General features: G+C 29.7%; 1 protein-coding gene across 1 annotated transcript in view; it reads left to right on the top strand.

The window, feature by feature from the left end:
* Nucleotides 1–14,626, top strand: part of LOC142332260 (lipase 1-like) — an 89,425-nt gene extending 74,799 nt beyond the window's left edge. Inside the window, exons 4-8 of the mRNA XM_075378579.1 lie at nucleotides 871–1,114; nucleotides 2,173–2,331; nucleotides 5,277–5,358; nucleotides 9,662–9,810; nucleotides 13,689–14,626. Of these exons, the coding sequence (XP_075234694.1) occupies nucleotides 871–1,114; nucleotides 2,173–2,331; nucleotides 5,277–5,358; nucleotides 9,662–9,810; nucleotides 13,689–13,880 (826 nt within the window). The 3' untranslated portion in view covers nucleotides 13,881–14,626. The remainder of the gene's footprint in view (nucleotides 1–870; nucleotides 1,115–2,172; nucleotides 2,332–5,276; nucleotides 5,359–9,661; nucleotides 9,811–13,688) is intronic.
* The last annotated feature ends 326 nt before the right edge of the window (nucleotides 14,627–14,952 follow it).

The following is a 14,952-nucleotide window of genomic DNA, read 5'->3' as shown; positions in this document are numbered from 1 at the left end:
AATCTCTTTCAACAAACAGCATTTCTTAACTGACAAAGAACAATTATGTAGTACTCTATTGGCAGTCTGACCTTGAGGTGACTAGTCATGATGAATTATGCCTTGATAATCACAAAAAACTGCAAATATGACCTTCATGTCGTGAAAATTTATCACAACACCTCCAGTTCATGCATCATAACTTATCCCGAGATTCACGACTAAACATGAGTTTGAACTACTGCAGCAGGCTCCTTACTTACCTCCATGTGATTTCTGGCACTTTCCTAACCTTAAAATTCCACTTAAAGGAAAGAGATCAAAAGAAATGCGACAAGATGACTTATGTCTTATGTTATGTCTTATGACTTATGTTATGATGACTTATGATCACTAAGAATGACTTTGAGAAATGCTTCCAACAATGGAAACATCACTGGAATAAGTATATTACATCAAAAAAGGCCTATGAAAAGGAAAAAGTCATTGAACTAAATAGATTAAGTATTACTGTTTTTATGAGACAAGGCCAGATTCTTTTTTATCACTCCTTGTACTTTTATTTGATTTTTTTTCATAGTAATACAGCTGTTTGAACAAAGGATTTTTTTTTTTGAATATTGCTGCAAATTTATAGCATCAGCATACCACAAATAATATACTTTAGATTCTGAATAACATTTTTAATAAATAAAACATAATTGTTGGATACTAATTGCAATTAAAATCAGAGATTTATAAAATAACATTTAATAATTATAACAATTTTAATTGGTCAAACAAGAAGTATCTAACAATAAAAACATATTTAATTGTTTTTTTCTTACTAGGTATAGATACCTTACATTTGAAATAAAAATCTAATCAATCGATTTTTTGTTATGTTCACAGTTGGCATGAGATGGGTTTATTTGATTTACCGGCAATGCTTGATTATATTATTGCTTTGACTGGATATCCAGATGTCAATTACATAGGCCACTCTATGGGTACTACAATGTTTTATGTAATGGGATCAGAAAGACCAGATTACAATAGTAAAATACGTATATCTATAAATATGGCACCTGTTGCTTACATGAATGTAATTCAGTTTATTTATAGACAGTACGCTAAATTTAGAACACCAGTAAAGGTATGTATATAATCTCATTTAAACCATGTTGTACTATATTTTAGTTAATATTAACTAAACACAGAAATCTCTCACTTTTGCAATGCAGACTTAATGAAATCTGATTTGCTATTATATTTTTCCTACTCATTTATAAATTTAAACCGCAGAATAGGGTAAATTAATAGAAATAACTTGAATTTGATTTATTTTAATAGCTTCTATTATAAACAAAATTACACCTTGTTTTCAAAAAAATTGGTAAACAAATAACTGAGTTATTAAAAAAAAACATTAATGAAAACTTTTAGCTAGATTTCATTTCCTCCAGTACTAATTAATTTGAATAAGCTTGAATTTTTTTCATACTCTCGATGGAAAAGAATGTGGTTTATTAAACTTTCAGTAAACTAACTTGTGAAATATTATTTATATTGCAATATGGTGGCCTTTTTAATTATTTAAAAATAATTAAATAAATTGCACAGTGACATGATGTCAACAGTACTCTGCAGAGGTGGCGAGGCATCTGTGTCCAGTCTGGCATGTAACTATAAATGTACCAGTAAATGCGCAATCTTGAACAGACTTAGGCTGACCATTCCTGCAACAACTGGTTAATTGAAACCCAACCATCAAAGAACACTGGTATCCACTGTCTAGCATTCAAATCTTAATTAAAATTCTACTTATTTTAACAGCACACAATTTACACAAAAATGTTTACCAAATTGTATTATAATGGTTCCTCATAACTTGAAAATTAAAAACACACAAATTGATAGCCACAAGGAAAATGAAGAGGAAAACTTTTTTCATAGAAAAATTTTGTTCAGTTGGTATGTAGAATTAAAAAATGGATAGTCAAGTACACACACACACACATACACACACTCACACACTCACACACACACACACACACACACACACACACGCGCGCGCGCACACACACACACACACACACACACACACACACACACACACACACACACACACACACACACACTGCATGCACATACATTTTAAAAATAAATTGGTTAATAAAAATGTTCATTTTCATTTTGTTAATTTCTTTTCAGAATATGTTAATAAAAAATAAAATTTATGAATTATTACCAATGAACAAGGTATTACGTTTATTACAAGCAGATCTCTGCCGTGATGGCTCTATATTCCAGTTGATATGCATTGACATGTTGTTTGTATTTACTGGTTCTGACTGGAAACAATTCAATAAAGTAAGTATATATGAGTATCTGTGTACATCAAATGAATATTCTAAAACATTATATTTTGGAAATGTATTACGATAATTTTTAATTTATTAGTCTTATGCTGAAAGTGTAAATAATTTATTTTGTTTATTAATTATTTAATTTATTTTTTTATATTCAATTACTATGTTTTCCATTTAAACATTTGATAACATGCAAGTCATTCTTTTTCTCCTTCATATGAACTATCCCATCGTTTCATATTGCTGTAATCTCACTGAGAGCAACATCAGAGTATGTTATTTCTGAATCTTTGGAATAGAAATCTGGACAAAATCTTTCACTATCCATTACTCAAGAACAAACCATTTCTATACCTATGTTAGAAATAAAGATTTTTTTTCATTATTTTGATGAGAGAAATATGCTTGTAAAGTATGGCAGAAACTTCCTGAAATACTCATTATAAAATATAATTAAAAGTAAACAAATCAGTAAACTAAAAGTTATGCTAAAGATTTCTCATTGTATCGTGACTCACTTAATAACTAAATCAATTTTTTTCTGCGGATAATACTAAAAATAAGATAGCCGCCATATCGGTTTAGGCCTACTTTTTATAATAACTCTGTTGCTTGTCGTCGGATTTTTACGACCAAGGTGTCGTTTTGTTCACAAAAAAATGCTTCCTAATTTGTTTAATAGAACACTACTTGATGGATTTAATAATTCCTAAGATATTTAAGATTGAAAAATTGAAACGACTGCCATTTTGAAATTTGCCAACGAATAGTATCGTTATTTTTTTTACTATTAAAAAATGTTAATTTAAAATCGAGTAAAAATTTTGTTGCGTTATCTCCAACCGTTCTTGAAAAATATTTTTTTTAGAAAACAAAATAACAGACAGACGGAAAAATATGCGGTTCAGACCTATGTTCACTGGACATTTTTTCGTCAGTATGTTAAATAGAATCACTTTCTAGAGTTTGGCCTCACCTTTAAAGCGCACTCTGTATATATATATAAAGATCTAACTACTAAAACTAAATATGGTTTTTCCTTAATAGTAAATTACAAGTAATTAATTGATTTTTCATTACTTTCATAAGGGACATAGCCATTTTGTTAAAATTAATTTAAAAACTGTTTCACTTACTGATATTTTACATTAATTGAATACTATCGCAAAGATTTGTACATCAGTAATGTTTTTCTTTATTATAAATTAATTAAGAAATAAAATTAGAAATAAATATCTTGCTATCTCAGTCATTAGAATAAAATGAATTATTCTAGTGATAATCTATAATAAATATTTATATTTACAATTACAAAATTTTGTCTGAAGAAAAAACAACTCTGAAACTACTTAACGCATATTATTGGAATGACAATATCATAAAATAGAAATGTTAGTATTAATAAATTAATATAATAATAATAATTAATATAATAATAATATTATTTTATTTCTAGGATGCATAACTCACACGTGAACCATAAACTAGTTTTACAATGAGCTTCTTAAAAATTATGATCCACATATTAATGAACAATTGATTATTTTATTTCACCAACTTCATCAGGAATTTAAAGTACTTATATTTAATGTTTCATAAGTTTCAATAATGACCAATACCAACAATTCCCCTAGTCCTTAATAAAAAATATGGAAACATCAACATACTCTATAAATTTAAATGTCTAGGAGATATAATGGTTTAAAGAAGCCATTCTTAAACAAGAATGAGAAAAAGTAAATATGGCATTATAATATGGTAATCAAACTATCAGAATGGTTTGGTACGCATCAGAATGCATCTTCAGTTTGAAATTGAATGAAATAAACGCAATAGAAAAAAAAACGAAAACCTTGAGAAAAATTCATCAACCGATAAAAATAAGTCAAAACGAATAGAAATTCAAAGTATTAAAGAGCTTTACAAATATAATTAAAATTTTAGATTCCATCAGATAAAGCAGAGCCAAATTGGCCATTTATGAGAATGAATAATAGGCTCACAAACAAATCTTCATCTATATTTACAACAAAAAGACCATAAATCAATAGACCTCAGTAAGACATAAAAGAAGACCTAAAAGACCAGAAAAACCAGAAGAAAACAAAAGACCAGAAGAATCAGAAGACCTAAAAGAATTAAAATATTTGAAAAAATAGTACAAGATAGAATGTTCAGAAAACTGGTACAAAATGTCAAGAAATTCCAAGAGAAAGCAAAAAAAAAAAAAAATAAGCTGATGAATATCTAATCAGAAGAGTGAAGGCAAAAACATAACGAAAAAATGAGAACTGTTGAAAGACAAGGAAATAACACACAGAAGAAATAAAAATGAATGCGAAATAATACTTCACGTGGTCCTCAGTCGGCCAAACTCAGAAAAAAAGATACAATAATGTAAAATGCAACAATGAGTTATATTATTTCATTGGATCCAAAGGCCTATATATTTGCAAAGGGAAAGATTTTTACCATAAATCTATTTTTTTTTTGATGATAGTAGTGTTAATGACCAATTCAGTTCAGGATACCTGAAAACTTGTGCATATGAATTTAAAACATTTTTAATGTATAAAAACACCAAATGTAACCATGGTTCAAACTTGCAACCATATGAGTTTGCTTTTCTAGATGAAAAGCAAAACGTGGAGGAGAAATGCTACAATTGCGCCAGCGTGAAAAAAATAAAAAAAGTGAGAAAATATTAACCTGATAAAATTTATTGCTTAGCAGCTAGTTTTATCAAGAAGTTGCTGGCGCATCCACTTCTTCAAACTTAATTGCTTGTGTGTGTACATTAAATAAGACAAATTGTCTATAAGTTACACACTCAAAAGCAAACATCTATAATCAATCAAGTAGGGGATCTAAAGATAACACCATTTTTTGTTGAATAGATTATTATTAATTTATGTAGATAAGTAATTATTCATTTCATAATTACAGACAATGATTCCAATGTATCTGAGGCATGCATCTCCATCATCAATACAAACACTCGATCACTATTCACAACTCATAGGAAACCGTAAGTTTAGAATAATTTAATTTCAAATGATTTACTTACCATATTATATCGCATCATGATACTCTAAACCATTGATTGCCAAAGTGGTCCAGGTGGACCCCCAGGGGCCACGAGAGACTTGACGGGGGTCTACGTTGGCGTGACAAAAAAATGGGGGGTTCACAATTCGTAAGCGGGGTCCACGAAAATTCATCTGGTCTCGATAGTGAAGAATTAAAATGTTGTGATTGTCATTGTAGAAGTTACATTACGTTTTTAATTTTAATTATATTACGACAATTTTATTATATTACATTGCAATATGATAACAATAATAATTAATAGTGTAATGATTAAATATTTGAATAAATGCAACACAAAAAAATATACTATTTTTCTTTTGCTTTTTACCACTCTGAATGGAAAGTTTTCCAAATAAAATAAGTGAGAATTGACTGCTTTCTTGTGCTGTGAGTAGATGTCAAACATGTAAAGTTGGATGGAAGCATTTTTTTTGATCGGCCAACTTTACTTTTTTGACATCCACTCACAGCACAGTCAATCAAAAATTAACCAATCAATTCTCTTTTTTTTCGGAAGCTGTTAGTTCGTGGAACTCAGTCGTAACGCAAATTTTCATAGTTAGATCTCTAATCTTCACATTTTCCGTCGACTGGAAATATGGTAGAAATGTAGCTGCAGGGGGTCCCCCGGAACAGCAAAATTTTGAAAGTGGTCTATGAGAAAAATAAGTTTGGAAACCTCTGCTCTAAACCAATTATACTTTCAGTATTTAATCTTATCCAGTTTCAGACTGATCATTTCTGAAACAAAGACATAATTGAATTTCATGATCAAAAGTACTCCAGTATAATGTTTTATATTCAGGAAAAAGTAACTTACTTTAACTTGGGTATTGCTGCATTACAAAAAAATTTAATACTAGATGATCACTGTTAAGCACTAATAGAAATTGAACTAGTGATTAACAAAACCATTAACATAGGTAATAATTTGTAACTGAATTCTTCTTCCTTCTGACTTTGATCACTGACCCTATATATTGTATTCCTCACCGTAACTTTGAAGATTACTTGGATAAGTTTTCTGTACTCTAAATAGAATGCAAGAAATTACCTCAGATCCATAATTAATTACCAAATATATTCCATTTCCTTGGGCACCAAACTATTACTTATGGCAAACTTAATTGCAATTTTTGCACTACATTCTATGTTGAACAAAAAGGCCATAGATTCAAATAACAATAATGTAAACATATAAAAGCATTCCAAAAACCATCAGTCAACATTTATCAACCACTCACTAACTTAAATTGCTAATCAACAAGCATTAAAAATAATCTTAATATTTCAGTCATTGGTAAAAATAAAAAAGGAGCATATCTTAACACATTTAAAACACTATGAAATATGGAAGACAACAACAATATATTTAATGAACATATGTAAAATTCAAATTTTACATAGTTTTCAACTATATTCTGAAACATAATCTTGAAACTGATAAAAACAGAAAAACTGATAGTTCAAAATCAGTTTTTGCTAGATTAAAAACAAATATCACCAGTCCAATGAAGAGAACTATAAACATAACTGAAAGGACTATCAAATTAATTTAAACAATTTTATATAAAAATAAAACTTTTGTAGTGATTAAAGATTACTAGCTTTGTTTAATACTGTACTCTAATATTATATTATGTTATATCTCTTACAAGATTGTTATTTACCACATATGTAATATAAAGACAATCTTGAACAATGTCTATAAATTATATTTACAACTATAACTGAGCATATAAAAAATGTAAAAGCAGATAATAATTTACAGACAGACTTCTTTTAACAAGGAATTCATAAATTTTTTTTTGATGCTGGTAGGTTTTACTGTTATGTACTGCCATTCAATAGACTTCCCAGTTATCTGTCCAATCACCATGAATCCACAAGAGAAAGCTCAATTTGTCAAATGATTTATAAAATTGAAATCGGATATTCAAGGAGAGTAAACTTTATCTTGATATGAAAAATCACTTCTATCTCATGATTTTTGCACGAATGTTACATTTAAAACAACAAGGAACATGTATCACAAGAAAGGAGCAGATAGGTCAATTACCTTTAATAAAGATGTTGAGTGTATACATCAGGTTTATATATAAAGCCCACTCAAGTCAACTCAACAACCAAAGAATGTAAATCCATTATTTCTAGAGTAACTTTTCACAAAGTTTAAATAAATATATGTAACCTTTTCCACACAAGCTAAAAATTTTGGAAGAGATAAAAGAAGGTACAAAAGTACCCATATATAATCTTCTTTTCTACCATGTTACAGTTGAAAATGATTATGTTTTTTTTTTTTAAAAATAGTTATTTTCATCAAATGAGGAAATACTTCATGTATGTGGTAAGGTCAATAAGCAAAATATGTGTCAGAAAACCTTATGCTTTCTAAATAATGTGTAAAGGTACACCTCAAAAGTCAATGTGTGATGCAGTTTATTCTATTTTACCCTTTTTCTTTCAAGATCTTGACTTGGTTGAGAACTATCCCTTCTTGCAATTACGAAATCTCCAACCAGACAATTTTTCCAATAAGATGGTGCTAACCTCATTCAGTAAATGTTTTTTGCTGCGCTTGATATATCATCTGGTCATGATGGACAAATGCATTTACCACTGTAATTACTAGATATCAAATCATCTTGTGACTACTTCCTTTGAAGCTTTATTAAGGATCACGCCTACAGTACTAGCATTCTTGAACTTAAGACAAGAATTCAAAATACAATCTAATGATTATGCAAAGTGTTTCACTAAGTCTGGTAAACATAAGATTACTATTTAGATATTCTCTGTCTGACAAAAGGTTCCAATATTGAATGTTTGTAAGGTATACTTTGATGTATACTTTACAGTGTATGTTTTACTTTAATGTGGTAAATGTGGAAATTGCGAAGAGGCCAGGAGGCCAAGGTATTTGGGATGCGGTTTCGAGCTAGACCAGTACCAAAGCAGAACGGTGATCACAATACATCAGATCTAAATTTCGTTCAGTTGCCCATCTCCCACCTGTGGAAGAGGCTGTAGAGCCTCACGATGGAAGCATTGCAGCTGGAATGGGAGACCACAACTAAGGAAAGATCCTTGTATAAGTTTATACAGGATTTGGGGATGGTATGCCTCGACCTCATTTTTAAGGGCAATGAATCCCGAGTACTCATCAACCATGCTAACATGAACCAACATCTGTTTTGGTTCTACCTGGCAGCTGATGAGCTGTGTGTGTGCAGTGAGGGCCAGTCAAATGAACACCTATGTTTGACTGCCCTGCTCTTGGGGTGCCAGAGGCCCCAAGAGCACCCTGGAACTTAGAGGTCAAGGGGAAAATTAGCCACTTACAAGCAGCAAGTCAATGTGGCAAGAGCTGCTTTGTCAGACTCTGTGGGAGTTCCTAAATGCGGTTGCTTTGTTTAACTGGCATTTGTAGTTTACTTAGGGAAAGACTCTTACCACATTGCCGTGGGAAGCTAACCCTGAGTATGGCTGACCACCAGCCAATTATTATGGCTTCAAATGCTATAAAATGGTGGAGAGGAACTTGCTGGCATCCTAGACGTTGCAGCGAATTGCTGTCTATACGAAATAAATTTTATTATGGATGTCATATATACTTTTAGTAATTGACAGGGTGCGCCTACCCATTTTAGTAAATATATGACAAGTGAGCAGTTGGGAAACGAAAGCCGGTGGTTTATGGCACTGTGCTTAGTCCGCTCATGCTGTTATGTAAGCTCTAGGAGCTATTTAGGACACTGATCGCTAAACTGTTTTGAGGCTCAGTAGCCATTTGTGGCATAGACATTCAGTCTTATGCTTCAGGGCAACCAAATAGGGTGGAGAAATGCCCAGCAAACTAAAAAAAGTGAAAAGGTATACCTTGAATATTTTATCTGTAAAATGGTATTAATATCATTGTCCTGTGATTATTAATAAAGATTTCATCAATTTAAAGTTATACAGATAATTTATAGACATATTTCTTTCACATTCCAAATAGTTAATAGATGTTCTAAAATAATAAAAAAAAGTACAAATAAAAAATTATTTTTCTAAATGTAGGGATTCAATTAACCTCTGTATTTAAAAACAAACAACGATCACACTAACAGCTGAAGTTGATAGCATTAAGATACCATACAAATGCTCTCCTGTTTAACTAAATATACATGTTTGTGTGTGAATGCGTGAAAATACCATTAAATAATAACTAACTATTTACTAACTTCTTTTTTCAGCTGGAACGTTCCAGGCATATGATTATAAAGACCCATACAAAAATTATGAGAAATATGGTAGACAGACTCCACCCATTTATAATATTAGTAAAGTTACAACACCAGTTGCATTAATTTATGCTAAAAATGACTATGTATCAAGACCTATTGTAAGTATTAAAAGATTTCAGTAATATATTCTGCTAAGTAATTAATTTGATTTAGAAAGTAAAAAGTCTTTTGTTGTTTTTTTTTTTATTGTTGTTATTTTTTAATATAGAAGTGAAGAAATCTATATAATATAAATAAATCTTCCATGTTATTTTGTCAATTAGTTCTTTTAATTGTATTTCATAATTTTATTATTATTATTATTATTATTATTATTATTATTATTATGCACAGACTCATAACTTGCATTTATCAACATATATATGTAAATTTGCTATTGCTTTATAAGATGGTAAAGGCGATGGTCTGATTTTCTTGCCGCAAGTTCGTTTCTTGAACGAAATTAATGTATTTTGTAAACTTTTGTAAATTGTGACTTAAACTTTAATTATTATTTCCATTGTTGTAAATTTATATTTTATTATTATTATTGTATTCCAATATTTATGTATTTAAATATTGTATTTTCAATTTATATGTGAATTGTTACTTATAACTTTTTTAAAGATATTGTAACTGTTGTATATATTTGTATGTAATACTGCACAACATGAAGGCACTGTAAAGCTGTTCTGTTGCACAAAAACAAAATAAAGAAATAAACCATTATTATAACTCTTTATAGATATTGTAACTATTGTATATATTTTCATGTAATACTGTGCAACATATTAAGTCTTTGTTAAGCTGTTCTGTTGCACAAAAAACAAAATAAATAAATTATTATTATTATTATTACAATTAGATGTATATAAATTTATGTTAATAATAGTGTAATATTTTTGATCCAAATATAATTAAAGATATAACTTTTTCTACAATAAGATGAATAAAAACTTATAGATGGAATAACTAATTATATTTTGAATAAAAATAGTCACATAATACAGTGACCACAAAAAATAAAAATTTCACCCTTTTAATAATTTTATTATGACTTTATATTTAATATTACAAGGTGAAATATAAAGTAAAAAGTAATAAAGATATTATTGGTAAAATGGGTATTATTACAAATGCAACACTACTGATATCTTTTTCAATAATTCTAGTAATTTTTGTCTTGATCACTTGATTTAAGAAACCAAACATATCTGTAAAATACATCACTGCTGAATAAAAGCATGTAAAAGTAAATTTTTCTACTTAAAACGACTGGTCAGTTCCATGAAGAAATTATTCTGAGATGTTTGAGTTTAAGAATATTATGTAACTGAATCAGATTACAAAATGCCTAACCTATGGCCAAACTTTCTTCATTTATGTTGTCTGCTAGGTTACTTTTTTCATTAACATAGACAACATTATTCTTGAATAGTTACACTTAAATCAAACAAAATTTTTTTACAAGATATTCTTTTATCAAAATGATTCATACTCTGGTGAAAATCAATACAATAGATACCAATGAAGACTGTAATTTGTATAATTTGGTCACAAGGAGTTGAATGAATAAGTCTTGCAATTCATTCAAGCTTGGTCATTTCAGCTTGGATGGAGTATTGATGACTTGCTGGCGAAGTTGGACAGGATTCTGTACGGTCTTTCAAGCATCAGAGTGCTGGCTGCTCTGGATGCTAATGCCAAGTCTCCCGCCTGGGGTTCGCCACTCACTGACCTCAAAGGTGCTGCTTTCGAATAGTTCGTTGAAGCCAGGAACCTCTGCTTGATTAACTACATAGAACAACCTCCAACTTTCTCTCACGAACTGGGGGAAAGTTACAGCGACGTCACTTTGGTGACAGGCGACTTGCTACGAAGTACAAGTAGTTGGGCTGTCTGGCCTGAGGCCAGTGTGAGCAATCATAGTCTTATAATCTATGAGATCGTTTATGGAGGCGGTCTAAGAGCTCCAGATTCAAGTTGCTATAACCTAAGAGGGCTGGATCAAGATCCAGCCCTCAAGCCAGACTCAAGTTATGGCAAGGTTCCATGCGCAAGTTGCAGCACAACCTCTGGCAACTCACAAAATCATCTTACCGGCCAAAGCCATTGCACATGCTATCCAGTGTTCGATGCGGGTTTGGTGGTCGTGATCACACTTAATCGAACCCGATGTCCATTTGGGTGCATAGGTTGGAAAGAAATCTAGCACTTATTCAAAATTTAAGGAGTGCCCAGCACAGAGCCTTAAATGTATACCGTGGTCTTGGCAGAGACCTTCCGAGTGACCTTTTCGGAACTTAATGCCAAATGAGTTTTACAACTCCTCATTTAAAATCATCTCTGAAAGAAAAACAGTACAAGGATCTCAGGATTCATTCTTGATGAAATGCAGCACCTCAAGGAGTTTTTTTATAGACAGGTTCCAAGAATAGTTTCAAAAACTTTAGTAAGAATGATAAAAGTCTGAAGTTATTCAAAGAAATTACTTTCAAGGAAATAAAATGTAAAACTTTAGAATGTACATAATTTTTAGTTAGGCCAAGTCAGTTTCCCTAATCACTAATAAGAAAAGGAATTAACAAGGAAAGTTAAAAATAAACCTTTTTCAATGTTAGAGCATGTTTAATGCACTCAGACAAAGCATTCAAAGTCTTTCATTCCTTCTGCATTCATGACATCACCTATTCAGCTATCACATATTTTTTTCCAATAAAGCTTTTCCCATTTTATAAAGTCAATTAAGTTTTCTATTGATAGCTTGAGGTAGTTCAGGTCATTTGGATTTGAAAAAATACCATATTTTTTATGATTCTCCATAACAAAAAATCATAAGGTATCATATCACATAAATGTAGTGGCCATTAATTTGTTCCTTAGCATCCTACACCATTCAGGAAAATGATTTGATTGATATGATCTCAAATATAGTGATGTGATCTCAATCATGTTTGATTATGTTAGTCTTAAAATTTAAAGTTGTATCCCACTGCTAAACAAAGGGACAACATCTTAAGATACAAATTACTTGTTACACGTCTGTCAAAGAAATTAAGTCCACGTACTACTTTTTTTATCCCATACCAAAAATGGACTTCAGGAACGTTAAGCTCCTTTTCCATAATTAGATGAGGATTTTTTCAGACAATAAATGCAAATTATGATGTTTTACTAGGTCATTCAACTTGAAATAGACTTCATGAGACAAAATGATTGAGATTGTAAAATGAGGATCTATTTCACAATGAATAATAAATCCATAAAAAAAAATTCCACACGAGTCACAATCAACACTGCATAGTGCATAAAATAAACTTGGTCAAAAATACTTAAACTGCAGTTTCTTTAGAATCTAATAAAAACATTTTTTTTAATATTTTTAGTTAAATGGAAGCTCTCCTGGTTTATGTGTGATGACTTTTATTAATGTCTATGAAACAAGTTGTTTTTAATGAAAAAGGTAAACTAATTCTGGGCCTAGTATATTCTTCAATGCCTCCAATATTTTCAAATTTTATAATCAGATTACACAAATGTTGACTCACAAATAGTGAACTAAGAAATCTCACATGGAATTCTTAAAGGATAGCAGCAGTGCCATTACTTTTCTATTAACAATCAAGCGTAAGAACTTGTTCTTGTTTTCTTTACTTAAACACCATTATTTTCAATATAAAAACACAAATGAACTGAACAACAGTTAAATATTAATTACATCAAATGATTATAACAACAGTAAAAGCAGAATTTCCCAACCATTACCAAATTTATATTTACAAACAAAACAGCTTTTCCTAAAGTTCCTTTGGCAACCCAACTTTTAGCACCCCATGAATTTCAAGATTTTAGCTACCTCATTTAGCTCGACATTTTTTAGCTACCTCATGTAAGTTTACTTACATTTTTGAAATCTTCCCATTCTACAAGAATGATTATTAAATTTACCACAAAAAAGTAATTTCACATGTTAATTAATATTTATTATTAATTTCAGGATGTGGACAGAATAGCAAGAGAACTGCCAAATGTAGTGATGAAATTTTTAATACCATATAACAATTTTAATCATATAGATTACTTATGGGGTGAAGATTCAAAGAAAATGGTTTATGATCACCTAATAAACCTACTGTATAAATTTTCACCATATGTAACCAATAATAATTATGATAATTATTTAAGATAAATTACTGCATATACATGTTATAAAAATAAATATTTGTCACTCCCAATGAAAAAAAAAAAAAGAGTCCTATTTAAGTTAATAATTTAGGTTAATAATTTAATGTAATTGTGATGATAACAGGATCGCTATGTGAAAAGATATTCCTGGATTTAAAATTTAAATACTGCCATAGAACACAGTTCAAAATTTTTATTATTTAAATCTTTATTTTAGTTTAAAAATATAGTCAAATTCCTTTAATTATTATCTTTTGCAGTGCAATCTGAAAATAGTTCATGGCCATATCAGAAAATTTTACATTTTAATAATATTCTCTTTTATTTCATTACAAAATTTTGCCACTTTGTTTGACTGTGCATTTTAGTATATTAAAAATGAAAGAACATCTAACTTCAAGCTATTGAACCAATTAATTGAAGTATAAAATCTCTGTACTTAAAGTCATGAATAAACATATTTACTGAATTGTTTAAAAATCAAATTTTATTATTTTTACCTCAGATGGCCAACCATTACAGCATTATCAAAACTGTGTTCTATTTCCCTGGTAATTCTTGAAGAATTTTATCAATTTTAATATTGTTTTCAAGAAATGATTTGATCCATTGCAAAACTTTTTTTAATTAGTGTGTAATTAGGAATATATAATTATACATAATTTTATTTTTAAATGTGTATTTTTAATGTCTGTGATAGATAGTTGTATAAGTTATAATTAAACAATGTAACAGAATTGTAACTTGAATTTTTTTATGGCATTTAAGAAAAAATATCAACTAGTAATTTTGAAATAAAAAGGACAGTAATACATATTTCTACATTTGTCTGTCTGTGCCAAATTTAATTGCTTTGTATATGTTGTAAGCTAAGTATATATTTCAGTAATTATAATAACAGCTGTAATTACAATCTTTAATTATGATTAATTAAAAATCTTTACCTATACACAACTTTGTAACAATTAAAAAATGTATTATACAATGTAATAGACAAGCTCTGAAGAGGTTACAGTATATATTTAATTCAGGTCACCATAAAAGAATGGTGGCATTTAATGCACGAATTAAATAAA

This window comes from Lycorma delicatula, chromosome 11 (assembly GCF_047948215.1).
Source record: "Lycorma delicatula isolate Av1 chromosome 11, ASM4794821v1, whole genome shotgun sequence".
NCBI classification, from domain to species: domain Eukaryota; kingdom Metazoa; phylum Arthropoda; class Insecta; order Hemiptera; family Fulgoridae; genus Lycorma; species Lycorma delicatula.
This window is presented reverse-complemented; position numbering and strand designations above follow the sequence as displayed.